We start from the raw sequence: 20,424 nt of genomic DNA, 5'->3' as shown, positions 1-20,424 counted from the left end.
GAAAGTTATGAAAGATACGGACACGTTCAACGTTCACGTCATATCGTTCCGAGGTGCTCGGAGCACTTCAACAACGCAGAATCTCCAACAGGCGAATCTAAAAGGAACAGCGACACGGAAATGGCAATTTTAATGAAATCACAGAATTTAATTGAAAACTAACATTTAGCTAATGGATTCGACGAATTAACCGCGCTGAGGCGTAAAAAAACGCAGGAATTATTTCTCCTTCCTCTGGAAAACCACAGCCGATCGCGCCCGTCCACATTTTTCCGACTGTGGACGTATGCAACGAACCGCAATAACGTTTAGCCAATATTCCATCAAATTGACTGGCCCGTGTCCTGTCTTTTTCTTCTCGATTCGCTCGCGAGGATGAACGGACGAATATGGGAAATTCTTTTTCCACTTTTCGCGTCACCGTGGCGGCTCGATAGCGTCGAAGTTTTCGCGGAATCGACACATTGTAATTTGTCGATCGTTATTTCACAAAAAATTCTTTGAATACTAAATTATATAACTAAAAATTAATTTTACCATCAAACAGTTATAAGTGATAAAAATAAACCAAACCGAAGAAAAAATTCTATTTTCTCAGTCGAAGCGGAACTTCGTGTATCAGGGTTTTATTCATCCTTTTCATATTTTTGTATTTTTACTTTCTTATTTCTGCAATAAAATCTATCAACTTCTTTTTCTTCAAATAAAAAATATGTTGACGCATGAAATTTAGATAAGTATTTTACAATCTTAGGACAAGTATTTCGAGCGCAATGCTTGTAGCGAGAGCACCTCTGCGGATTAGCGAGAAGCGGCGCGAAGAGAACAACGGGGACGCATATAATTTCGCCGACAAGCTAATCCGGTAGCCGTGCCTTCGATAACGTTGGTTTCAGATTTACCCGTGGGACGGGTGGTAAATTTCGCAGCTGACAAAGCCGAGCCCTTCGTTCCACTTCCGGGCCGCGGCCGAACCGACGTAATTAGTGTCCTCCGCGTAGGGCCACATCGGCGCAGATTATAATTGGACGCGTGAAATGTCTACCAATTAATAATCCGGAGGAGATAGGAAATGTGGCAGTGCAAGGCATGACCGATCACCGAACTTTCCGGTGTTCGCTTTTCGCCGAATTAATAGCAAGGTTAACCTCGAAGATCGTGGGAAATAGTAGACGTGTAATAAGCCGATAAAGAATGAATGCTAATTCCGTGGTATATAATAATACCAATTATGGCGCAGTACGCCATAATTACATGGAAAGAACGATTTTTTGAAGTATCTAAAAATTTAACTGTAGATACAGAAAATAATTTTGTTAATTAAAATACGAGATGTAATTACGTATACTTATATGAATCTCAAGCATACTGCAAAAAATTGTAGCATTCTAATAATCAGTTTTAACGATTTAAAAAAAAAATTATTTTTAGACTTGTATCTAAATTTTTTAATACGTTAGCAAAAATTTCTTTTTGTGTAGAAATAGTGAAAAAGACAATAAGTTAATTATTAGATATTTCAATTCGTATACATCTCAGATTCCAAATCCAATGTTCGTTATTTTTACTTTCTGTGTTGAAATAAATTTAGTTCTTAGAATTTAATGTAAAGCGAATGTAAAATTGTGTGCTATATCGATTGAATAAGTAATCGATCGTCGTTTGATCATTGAAAGGAACATGGTAGCAATGTAACAGAAAATATCGTCGGTATTCGTCACGTTCACGACTGGACCCGCCGCCGGATACGGGAAACAAAGTTGGACGATATATCGCGTTCGACATAACTTGATTGCCACTGTCCCTCCCTCTTTTCTTTTCCGTCCGTCCATTCGCCGCCCTCCGACTCGGTGTAGCAGGCATGAAGCTATGATAGATGGTTTGTTCGGTGCCCAATTTTCAACGCGTAACGCATCTTACGTCTAACATCAGGCGACGTTTTCGCTCTTCCTGTTTTCTTCATTTTATTTTCTTCCACACGCAGTAAATGCTCAAAGTATTTATGAATGTACGTACGTCGCCGTGCGCTTACATGGATAAATATTAAAATGGTCACTATATGCAGAAAAAAAAAAACGATTTTGCTGGTGCATTTAAAAATCTAGTTACATACAAATCTGAAAATAATTTCGTTGTACCATCAAAATAAATTACGTAGAATACTCATGCATAATGAACAATGTTACGAAAAGTTTTGACATTCTAGCAACCAAAAGTTTGAGCATTTATATAATTATTTTGATGGTCCAACAAAGTTATTTTATTATCTGTATTTAACTTTAATTTTTAGATACTTTAGCGAAACTATTCTCTTTCTAAGTAATAATTTTTTAAATACACAATAATAGTTATTTGCAAAAACACTGATCTATTTCTTTAGATTTATATTTTACTGTTTCGTCGTATTTTAATGTATTTTACTTGGACGATCAAACTCTACGAATTTGAGAAGTTTAGGATTACATTTGCCACACGTGTGTCGCTTGCTTGAATGAAATATCGGAATTTGTGGATTAGGCACCTGCAACATTTAGCTATTCGTCCAAACTGTTCATCTTACTTTTGTATCTTTACGTGTACGCTTGTCTGACGGCTTGACGATGTAAAATGCCTGCACGACGGACCTTTTCTCGTCCGCTCGTATATTACGAGTCGACGGCACGTGTTACATCCCATATAAGCTCATCGTTCATAAAGCTCGTGCCCCGCGCGCGTCGCGACGACGTGGGTCGGGACGCCACTGACAAGCGTACACGAGTGCTCTGTCGTTCACCAGACGTTTTCTCGTTGCGAGAACGATCCATTCGTCTTGGTAAGAAACGGTTGTGAGAAATTGAGTTTAAAGTGCGTTTTTAATGAGATAGCCAAATCCGTTTATATATTTTTTTAACGATAACACAAACGTAATTTCTGTTATTATATATTACAGAAAAAATTACGATAATTCGTTGATAATAATTGATAACTGCAGTCATTCGCATCACGTTTTTTTTAATTATATTTATTTATAAATTTGTTTTACACTTGACAATAACCTTTTTTTTTATTTTTTACAAATATTGTTTGTTTTTATTAAATTTTTCGTTGCTATATAAAAATAAATCTTTAATTAAACAACAAATGATGATATTAAAACAAGCAACGAAATAAAAGATGACAAAATTTATTAAATTATTCTATAAATCAAAAATAGAGAAACGTTTCGACTTTTACATAAGTCCTCTTCAGTCTCTTTAATATAATATAATATACACAATAATATAAATTGTAACGATGAAACGAAAATATAGTTAATCAGTCAAATTATTGTCCATCGAGTCTTTAAATAAAAATAAAAGAGATTTAGAAAAGTGATAAAAGATACATAATGATAATAATAAAAATATTAATGACTTTATTGAATGTAATATACATATATATGTACGATATAATTAAAATGAACGAGATAATAAAACAGACATTTGAAGCGCGATTACATACGATATACAAAGCTACGATAATCCGTATATTATCGCGAGGCGATGAAATCTTCGTGTTATTTAGTATAACGATATAACTCTTGGATAATCGAAATGTTCTAAAAACAAGTTACACGAAGTCGGTAACGTATAATATTATCGGTGCAGCGCAGCGCGGATGTTTAGCGAACGAGATTTCGTATGTAAATGCTCCCAGGAGTGACTATCTGTACACCGGTGCTGTACAACTCGGCGTGGTAGTAATTTAAATTGCGCAACTCCCGAGTGTTAGCGCTTCGCTCGAATACCTTGCTCCAGTTACGGCGCGCGGTTGTGTGCCACTCGTTATAGCAAAAGCGACATCGATAGTTACAAATGTCCGCTGTCAGACAGTACAACTCGTTCTCGTCAGTAATTCGCGAACATTTACACGGCAAACGGTCGGACGCGTTTTCGCGGTATCTCCCTACCGTTGTTCGGAAAGTATTAATTTATTTGCTACAACGTCGCGTAGAGTAATTGTTGCTCAACTATCGCTGCACGTTTGCGGCGTAGTTAATGTCGATAGGGGATTTTAATGCTGCGCGTTTGAACGAACGGAAAACGCGGTCCGCACGATAAAAGGACGGAACGAAATTTTAATTTACACCGCACGCGTCCTTTGTATAACGAAAATTAATGAAATGAAAAAAAATTATATAGAACACGTTATATTCTGCGTTTGCGATACACATGCTATTAACTTGGGCTTCTGGTATATTGCACTGCATTTTACGTTGGCAAAGAGCGTTTAAAAATTATCTTTATATATATATATATATATATATATATCATATAATCGAGTTTGATATCGTAGACCTTTTTTTCTCCTTAGAACTTAGTCGTCTTCGCGAAACTGCCTTTTCTTTCTTATTTATGATAAGTCTTATCGCGTAAACGTCGACAGGACGATGGTATATACGTGAAGAAAAAGCTCTCGTGAAAAAAAATCGTAAAGAAAAACGCACGCGGAGATGTTATATGCGTGAAAGTGTGTACACGTGCAACGTCAGCCTTTATGAGCCAGTATAAACGCCGTTTTCGTCGCGGTCACTGCAAGTGTCATCGCGAGCCAAATGTGACACCGCGTAAACTTGCCCTCTACGCCGCGGATCCTCTCCGCAATTTTTCCTTCTTTAGAGAAGAGCGTCCCCACGGCGCTGTTTAATCATCGCTCGCGCAGGTAACCGCGCCCGGAGGCGAAAGTATGACGGCGAGGGATACAGCTGCGTTTTGTTGCGAGCTGCGTTTATCAGGCGAGTGCATCCATTTACCGTGGATAGTCGAGACTATGGTCTATGATTTACCGCAACTATTGCCACTTGCATAAATCATTGACCGTTTCAGCCGTAAATAATCGCGCTTATGAATTACTCGTTATTATTCAGTCGTAAATAATTTGAATTTCTCTTATCTGTAGCTGATCGATTTCGTTCGCTTCAATTTTCTTTAAACGAAAGTTCTGTCGTCGTCTTTCTCGCGCACTCTCTGGGTAAAGTTTTTAATTTATCATTATCCGCTCCGTAGCGAAGAGCAACGTATAAAATACTCAAGCTTCGTTTGCCGTACTTTTTTATCTCATATTGTTCATCTTCACCTTTCATTTTAAATCAACGTTCTCTTTTTATACTTGCAGCAACTGCTAATTAGACAGAATTATTTTATAACTGCCGACTTTAAAATTCAATTAATAATACGACGTCATTAAGAATTATTATGAATGTAATTTATAATGTAGTTTTTCTGTCTATGAAAATAATTCTATTGTCTTGTAAAGTAGAAAAATAAATCGTTAGCGTATAATTTGGCATTTTGTGCCAAATGCTCTTTTGTTTTTATTGAGACATGTGTAGAGAAACTCACGATCAGCTTTTTCTCGGAAAAGCACGATGGTAGTAGGTCCGACGCAACCTCATGCGTCACGTATTCTCCACGTCATTTCTGCCTCTTCATGCCCGTTCCACTTTGCATTTCCTCTTTAGTCCTCTTCTTTTTTTTCACGGTACTGTTCGTAATTACGCTTGGAATAAAAGAAAGGCGCTTGTCGACAAAAGCATACCCATAAAAGGCAATCCGTTTTATTATATGCATGCAATCTAGGACGTTAACACAAGGCTGCTATGAATTATCCCGAGAATAAAAAACGTTTAAATTAAGGGCACACGTAGTTATTTTAATACAATCGAGAGGAAAGGATCAGTTTATATATATTTTATATATTACGTATTTTCCTGTTTAAAATAAAATTTGAAATATATTTCGTCCTTTCAGCAAACTTCAAATGAAGAATCTCGCATTCGTATTAAATACAATTACGAAAGAAGGCGTTACATTAATTGTCATTAACTATGACGTTGTTACACTAATTGACATGGAATATATATATATATATATATATTTTATATACAATACGTATGCACGTAAAAGTTATCGACAGTTTTGACAATTACATTTTTCATCAATCTACGCGAACGCAACAGGCGGCTTTGATATATCCATGTTGTATCTACGTTTTGTCGAAATCTCTTTCGTTTCGCCGTTATGAAAGGTGCTTTTTTTACTCGCAGTTAACTTATTGCTTTTTCTCGTCTGTCAGCGCTTATCGACGCCGTAGGGAGCAATTCCGTGTAATTAATTCCTACCTGCTGACAGTGTATCAAGCAGTATTATTAACGATTGTGCTTTCGTGAATGTGTTACAGTTATTACATCTCGTGGCTTTGTTACTCCAGATGAGAATTACGTAGTAACCCATATATCTCTTTTTATAATGCGTAAATAGAAGCGAAACCTAGCATTTTTCCGCATATAAAAATTCTGTGATTAATTACATTATGGATTAATTTACTGATAACGTGGAAGCTAATCTGGAAAGCGACAATAGCCATTCTTTTTATTATAAAAGCCAAAATTTTTTTAATCTATATAACGAGTATCACGGCAGAAGGGAAACGCATTAACATTCGCGGTTATACGCTATTATTTGGTGTAATATCCTGCAAAACTGTACAACTATGTTCCTGTAATGACCGTAATTTGCGGAATCATGGAAACGCGCGCGCGCTGTATCGGCAAAATAATTTTCCAACGAGAACATTATTCGTAGCAAATGTACTTCGCGCAGCAAAAAAATTATTCTGCGTATAATGGCGGCATATACTGGTCGGTTTTAAAAGGTTACCGCCGCGCGCATTGAAGTTTTTACATGGCCAGTAATAACTTTTAATGAAAACAAATGGTAGTATCGTAGCCCGGGGGAGTGTTCCGCGCGCATCTCTCGTATAAACTGTTACAGCCATTCCGGACTGGCTGTTTATACAAGGTGTCTCTGAAGCGTTGGACAACCTTTGATTTTTCTTTAGTTTACATTTCATTGAACATTTTATTCTTCGTGACTTAGTTTTTATGCTTGAGCCTTGCGTCAATATTCCGTTGAAGTTAATTCGTGTAACTAATGAAATGAAATCTCGAAAGATGGAATTCGATTATTTCTCCACAATTTTACAATTTAATTTGTAAAAGTCTCGCAATATATAATTATAAATTTTATTACGTCACGTGTAATGTAATTTGTAATGTAAAAAGTCGGGTCTACAATATTGTAGTTATAATTAATTTTTGGAAATATTGACGTTCGCAACGTCAGCATCTATAAGACAGACGTTGCTCGCAATATGCCATATTTTCATACTAAGGGCATAAAGAAAATTCAAACAATCGCGTCAGCGCCGAACCTGATTCTATATTTGTTAATGAAAGCACAAAATAAACTGGCCGTCGATGTAATGTCTGTTGTTTGTATACCGGACTACATTTATCGACATAATAGAGCCACGGATGTAGTAGATTACACGGCTATTTCATACGCGCTTATTCAGAATGCGCTCGTTGTTCAATTCAGTTTTGTGTAACTCTAACCTCTCGTATTTCCACGATTTTGCAATTAGATATTCCGTAAATAGGAAGAGCGAGCGCTGGTCGTCCTCTCGTCGCTTATTTCGTGCTCGGCGATAGTCGTGATTAGTCGTATGGCATAAATAATTAATTATTACTAATTGCGGGATGGAATACAAAACGTCATCACGCTATCGATTGTGAATTTAATATAATATTACAATGCAATTTAGATCGAAATTAATAGTAGAAACTGCAACGTCGCAAATGCAGTCGAGAAATGCTTTATATATTTTAATATATATATATATATATATATAAAATTAATTACATCTGTTTTCGAATGATTCAACCGTAACGTGTGTGTTTCGAAACTCTACTTTGTTGAGTTATTATCAAAAGTATACCTTATAGTACATTTACCGATGAACAAACGTATGATAACAGAATAAATGCCTAGAATTGTACGTAGCAAAATACTCGTTTAAACTATAACAATGTTCAATACTGAATGAAAGCATCGTACATAATATGAATATTATAACTCATTAATATCATAATTGATTGATGAAAAGACATTAAACTGTATTATTCTACTATAAAAATAGAAAATAAAAGTTAACATCGTCACCTAAAAATATCTTTATCTTAATATTCTTTTATATAACATCAGTAATTAAACAAGTAATTAATACCAGGAAAAAGCGAGAGGAAGTATTATACTTTCTTTCGTTGATACGTAAATAAAATATTTTTCTTCTTTAATACTTGTGCAATAAATATCTGATAATATTTAGATTTAATTCTAAGAGTCAAAGCTGCGACTGTATGGTTATAACAAGTAAACGAATATAGGCAAGAAAGAGAGAGAGAGAGAGAGAGAGAGAGAGAGAGAGAGAGAGAGAGAGAGAGAGAGAGCTGCGATCAGGGGTGGTCTGGTATAGATATATAGGGAGAAACCAACAAGGGATGGTGACCATCGTGTTGCTTCGGGGGCTGCAGGTGGCAGAGTAAACGGGGAGGGATCGTCGTAATTACGCGACTCTCGCGGGGCTGCCGAGGGAGGGAAAATCTGCAGGCACGATCGGCGAGGGGTGCAAGTTACGCAAGATGATGCAGTGGTGTGTGTGTACGCGGAACACACACGATTCCGAATGGAATTTTTAATCGATTCCGCGCAATTTTCCCTTTGCCCGCGGCTCGCTGCCGGCGTTTCGTCAATGCGTTCTACGCGAATCTATTGTCCCTTTGGTCGATCGCGCGAATCAACGTCTACATCCTGAGGGCGATTAATATCGATCGTTCGATTCTTTGTCGCGCAAGTGCAATTCTGTGTCGCCGGTTTCACGCCCGCTACTTTGCTGAAATTTCGTGCAAGCTTGGATAATCGTAGCGATAAATCGATTTTAATTTCCTACTCCTGATTCGATTCTTAGACTTTGGATTGGCTAAGTGATATCTTTTACGGAATTTGCAACGGAATACGCAAATATCATTTTGCACGCTAATACGATTTTAATGACATTTCCATTAATATCATTTGCGCACGTTATTATTGCAGTTCAATTTTGTTTGCGGAATCATTTTAAATCGCAAAATTCAAATAGATAGAAAGAAGTTTAATTTGAAATAGACGTAATTAACTTAATAGAAGGTTTCTGTTTACCATTTGATTCACTTATCATTGTCGAAGAACAACACTTTGATATATTATTTGATGTAACAGTATATGAAATGAGATTTACATTACATCAGAACTGCGATAATAACGAATATAATATAATATAATAATAATAATAATAATAATAATAATAATAATAATGTTTTTAGCCTTAACAAGTCCTTTTTAACCTGGTCATGTAATTTTCTTTGACCCAAGAGCAAAAGGCGTCGAGTTCTTCAGATGATGATCTTATAGGGATAATTTCCCCAGAGGCTGCATTACTTTCGTAGACTCCCTTATTATCTTTCTCAGGATAAACTTGATAACGCGTTAAGCATCAGACGTTACGTTGTAATCATAACATCATGTTGGCGTTAAAGTCATATTTGCGCGTTTTTATTTGCCCGCGTTTTGCTTTGGTCGAATTGGGAGTGTGCGCGCGACAGCACTCGACATTTTCACGAAAAGTTCGTCGACATCATCCGTTACGACGACACGTAGCGTTTCCGCGTTGTGCCTTGGAACATGACCGATTTAACGGACAGGATTAATACAGCGGGACGCGTTTTATCTGTCACAAACGGAAAAAGGGACGCGAACGCGTCGTCTAGGCTGATAGCCTCAGCGTAAAGCAAATACACAATGATGTTCGCTTCGAGTTGTAAACAATACGCGATACGCAACGAGACTCGTGTGCGTCGTTACCGCTGCGATGCACCCCTTTTACAGCGATAATTCATCGCGCGAACACATTTACACGCGTCGCGGCGTTCCGTTTTTATCCATTACTTCTCGCGTATTGCGTGTATCACTGATGCTATCGCACGAGCGTGTCTTACTGCACGATTTTTTACACAGCTCGGCACGCATTTTATTTCTGCTGCATACAATGAACTTTAATAATTTTAAGAATGGTACATTTGTGATGATTATTTTAGAATTTATAGTATTTAGAAATTATAATGAAATTTGATAAATTTGACGACAATGTAATTTAAAAGATGCTACATATTGAGTTAAACTAAGCTGAATCCCAAATAAAGATAATGCAATAGAAGAAGCGATGTGTTGGATTAAAATATGCAAGTAATTAGTGCTAGGCTATTATACTAGTTGTTATAATCAGGTAATGGCGCAATACTGGTTAAGTACTGGATGATAACTTGGGCCCAATACTGGGGGGCTCAATCATTTCAGTCACTTATTCGTCAGTGATAGTCTAGTACTGGTTGACAGAACCTTGGCCGTCAGTCGACAGCCACTCATTTGCCAGTGATGGTTCAGTATTGATTGACAGAACCTTCACCGTCAGTACTTTGACCATCTTACTGTTGGCTAAGCGTTGGTTTCTTTGTACTTTTGGCGATCCTATATGGGTAATAATATAATATATGCCATTATATAAATCAATTGTGAATTTAATGTATTACGACTCGACTTGTAAGTTTTCACTTTATGCGCTGTACATACATTTCGATAAATCTTTTCGCGACGACTTTTAGAGATGTTATTATAATTTTTTTTTTTTATAATCTCTGATTACTGTAATTGATGAAAAAATCTGAATATCCGAGTGAAACCGTGCCATCTCTCTCGCAAAACTAGTCTCGATCTACACGAAATCTATTTCCCGCATTGTGTGCAACCACGACACTCTATTACCGCGTATAATTTAGTGCAGGCCACTGATACGTAGAGTGGAAAGAAAAAAGGGGGACGAGTGTGTGAATGCGGCGCGTTACACGTGTCGCATGCGTTACCCGATGGCGCGCAGATACATACCTTGTAAACAATGTTCGTGGCATGACTCGTACAGCTATGCAACGACCGCCGCTGCAACCGGATACACCCGTTTTTCGCAACAATGATTCATCGCTCGAACGTTTTAAACGCACGTCTGTCCATGGACGACGCTAGAATTTTTCGTCCAACATCCTTTTTTCGGAGGTCAGAGGTGTGGCTGTTGAGCAACGAGAGTGTGAAAAGTGTAAAAACTCACGAGAGAGAATTTGAAAGATCCGCATAATTTCATTTTCCATCATAATATTAAAAATATCTTTAAAAATTTAGAGCTTAATTAAAATGTATATTAGTTTAATAGTTTATATTACTTATTTGATGCATCAAACGCATATCGTTTCACTCTGTGATTTGTTTATTTGTATTGGCACATATATGCGTGGTATTTGATTATTAAAATGAAAGGAGAATCCCATCAGTAAACTCGGTAGATGAGATGAAATATAAAATATGTCGTCTATATTGGTCGCGTCGCGTACACACTCGTTCATATATCGTTTGTAATTGGCCCTTATCATTCTATTCCATCCACTATTTCATCTTTACTTTTCTCCACATAAATGCCATCAAATATTTATCTTTATGACGATGTATCGAGCATATTCTCGCTTCGTAGCACATCACTATATCGTAATTGGCAATGCCAGAATGGCTTGACGACAGGAAAAAAATTTTTTTATCAAAATTATTTTGTTCTTATTTTTGGCAAAAAATTTGTATCGAAATATATTATTTTGATCTAATAAATTTCATTGTTTTAAAGAAAAAGAAATCGTTAGTGTCTCTTCTTTATATTATAAATTATAATACAAAGAAGAGACTGGCATTAATTAACGATTTTTTTCAAAAATGTTTTTTAGCGTTACGTATTTAAAAAAATTTTATTTGTATAGCTCTCGACGTTTAAAACGCACGTTGGTAATAAGACGATATCGTGGCGAAACGAGAGACCGCGAAAACGACGCGACAGAGAAGAAGCCGTCGTAAATTTTCTAGTGACGAGCAACTGCTTCCTGCTGCTGGCTGCTGCAAATATGCAGCTGCATCAAATGCACAAAGCGAGATCGCCCGACCATCTCGCCTGTCGTAAGCGTTTTCACGCCTCCGTCATTCGTGCTTTGGAAACGGCGAACAAAGAAAATTGCTGTTGGCTCTCGTGTCATGCACAAATTTCAATTTTGTGCCTGCTTGATCGATCATTCGTTGAAAGATGCGAGGCTTAACTTTTCCGTGACATCGTTTCTGGATCGATAACTCGTTGGTTTGTAAAATACTTTTGTGATAAATGGATAAATCGGTTAAAACTTGTTTTTCTGCAGGAAGAATGTGTGTGTGTGTGTGTGTGTGTGTGTTGGGATATTATTTTTTTGTGTCATAAACGCGTGCAAGTGAAAGGCTTTTCGCGAGTGACATTCTATAAACGTAGGACCATCTACATTGGGTTGTTGAATTCAAATGTTTTTTAGCTACTGCATTTGTTCTAAAAGTATAAAAAAAAAACCCACACAGTTTTCTTTTCCACACAGATGTGTGCGATTATAAAGTGCCGATACGCGTACCGCACCACTATGGTGCGTGCAATTCGCATTTTTCGATAGAGCTCGGTCTAGCTCTTTGATTTGCAACCCCAACAGTCCACGCCGTAAACGAACTCGATCGATGCGGGGCGGCCCTCCGACATCCGAAACGCGAGATAGAGATAATCCTTTCGGTGCACTCTCCATTTAGTAAAGTTCGTATGGGCCGTGGTGTGCGCTACGGGTCACTTCGATTTTCAGAGCGAGACGGGCGAATGGATGGCGGGGTGGCGAAAGGGAGGTCCGCGTTTACGAGAGCGGTTCGCATTTTGCGTTATGGCCGAGGAAATCTGCGTCGCGCGTCCGTGTGCCTCGCGTGTACGCGAAAGCTCGCGCGCGCATGCGGCTGCACCGGCGCATATCTGCATTGTTATGGCTACATTTCCGGTTGTTTGTCGCGCGAGAAAGACTCTTGGCAGCTCGCCGTACGTATAACGTAGACGATTGTGGCACAACCGCCGCCGCAAGCTCGTGTGTATGACACGTAATGCTAACCGCGATATCTCGACTTCCATTCTTCGCATCGACGGACTCGCTACGAAAATCCTCACGACACATCGGCTTGTATCTTGAATTCTAAACGCCACGATCTTTCTCGATATGGCATGCGACATTCTGAATGCTTGCCAAATTTGTATTTTACCATTTTAACAGAGATATAAAAATATATTGCGGCTATATATCTTTTTTTTTTATTATTGGTAGAAATTTGTGATACACACACAATCGCAAACGTGCCTGCAATGTTTGCCAAAGCTATCTATCTATTTTGTTTCCTTTTGTAGAAAATTCGATGGTTTTCGTGAAAAGGGACTGTGCGCGCCGTTTTCGCGAAGCTGCAAAGACGAAATCGAAATAATCGTCGTACATTTACGCCATTTACGGTATTCCGTGAATAATCACTTGATACTTGGGCACTGTTTATTGGGAATTCCGGAACGAAAGATGCTGATTAATGTTCTGAAATCGGAATCGCGCTCCAGCGTGAAATCGCGGCCGTATCTGCTTTTTATTCGGTTTTTTGCGGGCCATATATCGGCTTGTATCGTTCTCTTTTATTTGGGAATGGCGCGCGAAGTGAATTCAATTTGTCAATTTGCATACGTGCCGGAATAAAATCTATCAGGCTTCCGAGAGTTGTAGTTTCCGTTTGTTATTACTTCTTCCTAAATCCCAAAGAGTCGACTCTTCATCACCCAGGAGCAATCCGAAGCGTCGACATTCCGTGAAAAATTATATCCGTTAAAATCCCTAAACGATAAAATCATTTTTAACTATAAAATAATATATTGCTATGGTATTTTCGTTTCTCTTTTTATTTTTTTATTTTTTTACGTTTTTATCACGAAGGAAGAATCGATCGTTTTTATATTTTACAAAAATTCTTGTTATTCTAATTTTGCAAGAAACATAGCTTCTATGAATTTTATTTGATTTTTAACAAAGTATTGTGATAATTAATAAATAATTTAATTCGTTGATTTTATTCGTAGCTTTTACATACAATGAAAACATATTTTGACGTGGTTTTCAAGTTTTTTCAAGTTCTCAAAGTTAATGTGAAATTCGGAACATCACATGGAAAAAATGATTTTCTTGAAGTATCTAAAAATTTAACCGCAGATACAGATCTGAAAATAATTTTGTTGAAATATTAAAATTATTATGTAGCTCAAGCACGATGAGCAATATGTTGTAAAAGGTTTTAACATTCTAATAGTTTGGACGTCCGACATAAATTATTTTCATGATTCAAACAAAATTATTTTAGATCTGTAATATTGCAGCAAAATGCTTTTTTCCACACAGAAATTTTTAGGGAGAAAAGATGTAGGACGAATGTAGAATGTAGACAGAAAGAATGTATAGATAACAGTATAAGCATTGAGTCATGTGATTCACGAATCAGTAGGGAGCAGTGAAAGAGCATTTTTAAAGTTCATATGAAAAAGTATAATCTAACAACTCGAAGCATCTTATATTTATTAGTTCTTTTTCCAAAGTATTCCGCCAGCCTCGTGGATATTTATCCGAGTATCCACGAGAGACTTTCGCTCTTGACCGAGCACGTGTAATAGCGTGTATCGAGAATGACGTCGATCCAGAGCGATATGTGCTCTGCTCGGTTCTCAGAGATATCCCTGCCGTATCTATTACCGTAATCTTCCGCCTTACCGAGCGAGAACGCCGGATTCCGACTTTGAAGCTCGCTTTTGCTGCCATGGCGAAAGTCGAATCGGAAAGTCCTCTCGTTCTTCCGGTGAACTTGAAATCGATTTAACTTTCTGGCATCCCTCGGTGCCTTCCTCGTTTACTCGATGTACTCTTGCTATAAAAGTGATTTCAATAAATATTCTCTCGCCGGTAACGGAGAGGAAAACATCGCATAATATATTCGTTTATAGATAATGAACGAAATGTCTGTATCGTGTCGCTTTTGCATTACGAAAAACGTTTCCTGAACGCGTCATATAAATCACGGTTTTCAGGACGGATTCAATTAATTGCAGCTTCATAGAAATGATCCCCGGGCGTCATAAATGGGCTGTCGCTTTGCCAATTGTACTGGATTCTCCGTTATACCGTCGTACTACAATGCCGGTTCGTAAAAACGAGAAAGAGCGGCGAGTGGAACAGAAAAGTTTTCGCGGTTGCTAAAATGGAAAAGCGTGGAGACGACAACGGGCATTGTTTCCGGTAACAGGTGCTATTTTCGCGAATGGCACAGTTACTGTGCATTCTCGCCGCGCGCTCTCTTGCGCATGGGGCACATCGACCACGTGTATACAGAGAAGCAGTGGCAAGAAGGGGGGGATTGCCGTGTTACGCTATACGTGTCCTATTCAGAAATGTTCATGCGCCCTGTTCAAAGACCCATTACGAAAATGACCATTAAAATAAATTACTCTCATCACGCGGCTGTAGCGACGGCTTGCTGGCCGTCTATAACGCCGGCTAGCTCGATGGCTGCGAATACGTGACGCGGAAATAGTCGGCGGTACGAATCAATTTACGTAAATAATAGAGAGAGTACGCGGCTCGCGCCTGGACCGCTAACAATGGGAAAATTCGCGCGACCGGATACACGACACTGGCCATTAAATCGGATGCATTACGGGTATATGTGCGAACTTGAAATTTCCCGGCTTAAGCGTACCGTGCTTTGGAAATATTTTTCAGGGTGTTTATGGCATCGAAACATTTTAATCGTATTTAAAATTTGTAAAACATGATTATAATCAAATTTTACCATTGACTCTCTCCTCGTGATATTTAATAACTTTATGTAAAAATAATATTATTAGAACGCTATTGTTTTTTCCCCATAGTTAACCATACGATTATATATTCCTCTTTAAAATGCATATATTCACGGCTTTTTCTAAAAAAATTTCATTGCGAAAATAGCTTAAAAAAAAGTGGCATTAATAATTAATGTACTTTCTTTTTTCTCTTTTAGTTAATCGAAAAATTCAATAGAATTTTTAAGTTAACATATTCTTTGTAAATGTTTTTTTTTAAACTTGAAGAAGATTGTGGTGTTGTGTTGTGATATTTATAATTCGATCTATATTACATAATTATTTCATTACTTTTTTCTTTGCAAAGAAATGCTTAAAATATATTGGATCGATTAATTAATAGAATTATTATTATCTTCCTGAGAGAGAAGAATCATTTATCTAATAGAATATACCTATAAAGACAGGCTTAATTAAAAAGAGAATTAATAGAAATTTATAATAAATATAATTATTTATATCTTTATACAGTTTTATAGTATTGTAATATTCACAAACTTTTCTTTTATAATATTATTACCTACGTATTTTTTTTTTACTGCAGTACCGGTACATTTTTTTTCAATTATCATAGTGCATAATATTTTAATCGGTAAACGGAGTACTCTCTGTTTGTGCGATTCGCATCTGTATAGATTCGCGTCGGAATTAAAACCAGTGTTTGTACTATCCGGGCACATTGCCTTTATACAGATGGCATTTATACGTGCCCGAGTTCTACAAACATTTCCAGTAAACCTTGTTTGTATCAGTATTATACCGATATTTTTAATTCTCGCTGGCTTGTACGGGAATCGGCCGACTTTCCTGTTTACGGAAACTAACAACATCTGTTATTTCAAATTTATGCGTGGCACAAATATATCTATATTTAGCTTTGACGTTAAATGTGCATTCCCGAAAAAACATTTTTTTTTATTATTGATAACGACATAACGTACAATTTTTTTCTATCAGTTTGCTTACATCAGATTCTTGTCAATAGTATTTTTTTTTCCATTTACAAAATGGGATTGTTTTCAGTTTTATACAAAAAAAAATACATTCTATGAATAACTATTTGTTAGACTGTGTTTTAATAAAGTATATCTTTTTGTTAATTTTCACGTAACGGACGTATAATCGATAAACTTTGCCGAAGGCAAAGCCTCTCTTTCTCTTTCTTTCTCTCTTTCTCTAGCGGGTTTGGGAAATAGCAGAATAATTCATTTATAGTGAACACTATAATCCCATTTCACTGGGTATAGTGACATTAACTTATCGATCGATCGCGCGGTACAAAACATCGGACAATTTCCATTGTATCTCGATATTGCATCGCACTTTTTCTGAGTAATATCGACTATCATTATCACCACGTTTCTTCGATATTCCTTATTACATCCGACAGTATATCAGAAACTGTGCGCGCGAAGAAACACGCGCAGCGGTAATTGAATCTCTTCGTTCCATTAAAATCTCTCAAGCAAAGTCGAGCTCTTACTAGAAGAGGTCGGTCTCTCTCTTTCTCTCTGTGTATTTTTTTTATTGTAATCCTGAATGAGAAGAAAGATCTATTTCATTCATTTTCCATTCATGCATTTATCAGAATTTTTCTGTCTTTATTTTTCACCGCGGTGTAGAGTCTTTTTCACGTGGAAGTCAAACGCGCGTCCGATGGCGGATAAAATGCCAGTACATCAAAATCCTTTTTCGGCGCGATTCAGCAAATATTGACGCTCACGAATTGAAATTTGCATCGACAGCGAAATTGGCAAAATATTTCTGTACGTAAAAGAAGAGAACGTTAGGCTGCGCGGCAGCGGCGAAAACGAGGCGAGAGTCAAGAGGAACGGTAAAAGAGAACGAAGGTCTTCCCGCGGGATACGGCTGGACGAAGGGAAAACTGTATAGTCTTAAATTTAATATGACACATCAATCGATTCAGACGCGCCTTCCGGCCACTCGTTCTACCAATCGAATTTCATGGCAAATATTATGCGGCTTCTCGATACTATTCCACAGGATACAACATATACGTATCGAGTGTTTTTATGATCGTTTTATTTGACGAAACAAAACTATCGTTTCTTTTTATTGTTTCTCTGTGCCTACACTATGCGAAACATATCGTTCAATTTCCATAAAACATGAAGAGTATCAAGATAAATTAATATAAACACAAAGATTAGCTTACTTATTGCGAAGTTATTTTTTTTTTAACGTACATTAGAATTATTATATTGTTAACAATATTTGCTATTTTATTAGTTCGCGGATTTATTAATTTCTAATATATTAAAGATCAGAGGACAGTATTATTAAATAATAAGAAATATAGGTACTATTGATGAAGAATAAGTAGTTTTCAATTAATGTTTGTGTTTTAAGATTATTTAAAAATTATTTATGAAATTATAATCTGATACTATAACGAATTTAACGATCACACACGTACGTAATTAAAATTATTATTTTTAGTCCGCTTTCTCTAATGATAATTATTTTTTTCATTTTCAGGGTCCGGTCGGAGAGGTGGGCGGCGTGAGGCTGCCACTGCAGTCACTACATGGATACGGATCTGTGTTCATGTACTCGGCGTCGACGAGTCCCGGGGGTGGAGGTGGCCAGAGTAGCGGAGGCGGAAGTGAAGTCACTCTCCGCCTCCGCGAACCCGAGGACATTCCCGAAGAGGTCCTCGCCCGCCTCGAGGACACCGCCACCCTCTCCATCTCTCTTCAAAGCGATGCAGTCCTGAGGCTAGGGGCGGCTGGCACAGGTAACTTGCCTCTTATCGTCTTCTTCACGTTTGCTTACTGATCAAACACAAAACGCGCGCAGAAGTGCGCTTGTTATGATACCGTCGGAGATGAAGGTTAGACATAAAAGTTGCTACGATAGAACGAGTAATTTTAAGAAAATAGCGTTCTCTGCTGTGGGCCGAGAGTCGACTAAATTATATTGATATATTAAAGTTTTGTCGTAATAGCTGGAACGGTCAATATCAATACGAAAAGGCAGTGTTTTATAAACACAAAGCAAAGATTAACTCAATTTACTTTGTACTGTAGCATTATTAAGATTATACAATAATTTATAACAATTAGATTTTATTAGGTATAAATTAACTTTTGAAATAGAATAAGGGCCACTTGATTTTCTTATTACTTCTAATTTTTTTGCATTAAGATCGATTGTTATATTCTGTTTTTCTTTTCATTGCGGTTGCGAAAAAGCTAAAAAGACTTTCTGAGAATTGTGGCGGTGTATAATAAATAATTGGTTTATATGACGCATAAATTTCTATTGGTTATTCTAGGATTTATTATAACGAAGGTCGCTTCCCTCATATTTTTGGGATCGCGTTTAATTCCCGCATTTTCGAAGAGCATTCGCCCCTGGTCCGAGTAGATTAGCCCCATATCCAACCTCGTGTGTGCTCTAATGCAAAATTATTTCGATGGATTAGAGTAATCCTTGTTTTATGTGATCAGATCCGGACTTTCCTCGATTCACTTGCGTTACCGATGACTGTTCTTAGTAGGGGGTGATTCACCAAACCATTACAGTTAAAACGTTTTAATTGAAATGTTTGTTCATTCAGACGCAATCAATAATGACACTCAGATTTCCAGAACTAAAATTAAGACTTTTTTTATCAATAAAGATAGGATTAATTAATGTTTTAGTTTTTATTATTTTAAGTCAATAATCGATCATTGTAGTAAATGTACAGATGAGATAAAGAAGTGCATTAAATCTCTTGGACATCGCGTTTATCTCTGCGTACAGCGGGCTTTTCAATCTTATCCCTTCTTACGAACAAAAGATCTAGCAATCGGGGATTCTACTATAGAAACGCACAGAATCAAACGATTATTGCTTCCTTCTAAACGGCGCAGGTGACTATTCGGATTGGATCGTTTCTCGAGCGCCGAAAGCAAGAACCGAATCGTTTATATCGGTGCTTAAACTCACAGCCTTTCCCCATTTTCAGTTTTCCGAAGCTCGAAACTTTTAGACTTTCCTTATAGTTGCCATTTTCCATTCACCCGGAGCATTCATGTTCCTTCCTTTCTACAGTAATTCCACTCCGTCAGGTCTTTTTACGAATGGCTGCCGATACGGAGAAGTTCAGCATAAAAATTCTGTGAGAAATACGCGGGTTTTCGTGTTCGAAGATCGAGAGAGACATAGGCGTCGGGATCTCTTTCACCAATCAGGGATTATATTTCAAATTCGATGCTATGGAGTGGCAAATACTTTGTACGAAATTCTTGCGTATCTATCTATCTATAGAATATCTTAGATTGCTATCGTTCTTTCAGTTCAGAGATCCATTGAGACGAATCTTGAAATCAATCTGGAAAGTTTACCTTGGGATATTGCTTATGGCAGAAAATATGATGGAGCATGATAAGAATATATATAGACATATTTTCCTGATATTATAATTTTATTTAAAATCTTTCGTAATTTGAGGATTTTTTAATCAGTTGTTTGAACATGAAGTTGGATGGAGAAATGGTTATCTTTTACTTATTTGAAAAAAAAATGTATTTTATTAATGTAAGAAGTAAACACAGCGCGTAGAATTAACGATAAAATATATTTCCAGCTTTATTTAAACTAAATTTATTGATTTACATTGAGTTTATAATATTTAGTTATAATTTGACTTTGCCAATCTTTGTCCTTTTTACCGTTTTGCGA

General features: G+C 37.1%; 1 protein-coding gene across 1 annotated transcript in view; it reads left to right on the top strand.

The window, feature by feature from the left end:
- LOC108778275 (uncharacterized) overlaps positions 1–20,424 on the top strand; it is a 242,563-nt gene that overhangs the window by 49,322 nt on the left and 172,817 nt on the right. The window contains exon 3 of the mRNA XM_018545406.1: positions 18,232–18,490. Coding sequence (XP_018400908.1) covers positions 18,232–18,490 — 259 coding nt within the window. The remainder of the gene's footprint in view (positions 1–18,231; positions 18,491–20,424) is intronic.

Source organism: Cyphomyrmex costatus, unplaced genomic scaffold (assembly GCF_001594065.2).
Source record: "Cyphomyrmex costatus isolate MS0001 unplaced genomic scaffold, Ccosl1.0 scaffold5, whole genome shotgun sequence".
NCBI classification, from domain to species: domain Eukaryota; kingdom Metazoa; phylum Arthropoda; class Insecta; order Hymenoptera; family Formicidae; genus Cyphomyrmex; species Cyphomyrmex costatus.
The sequence above is the reverse complement of the archived record's forward strand: the minus strand, read 5'-3'. Positions and strand labels throughout refer to the sequence as shown.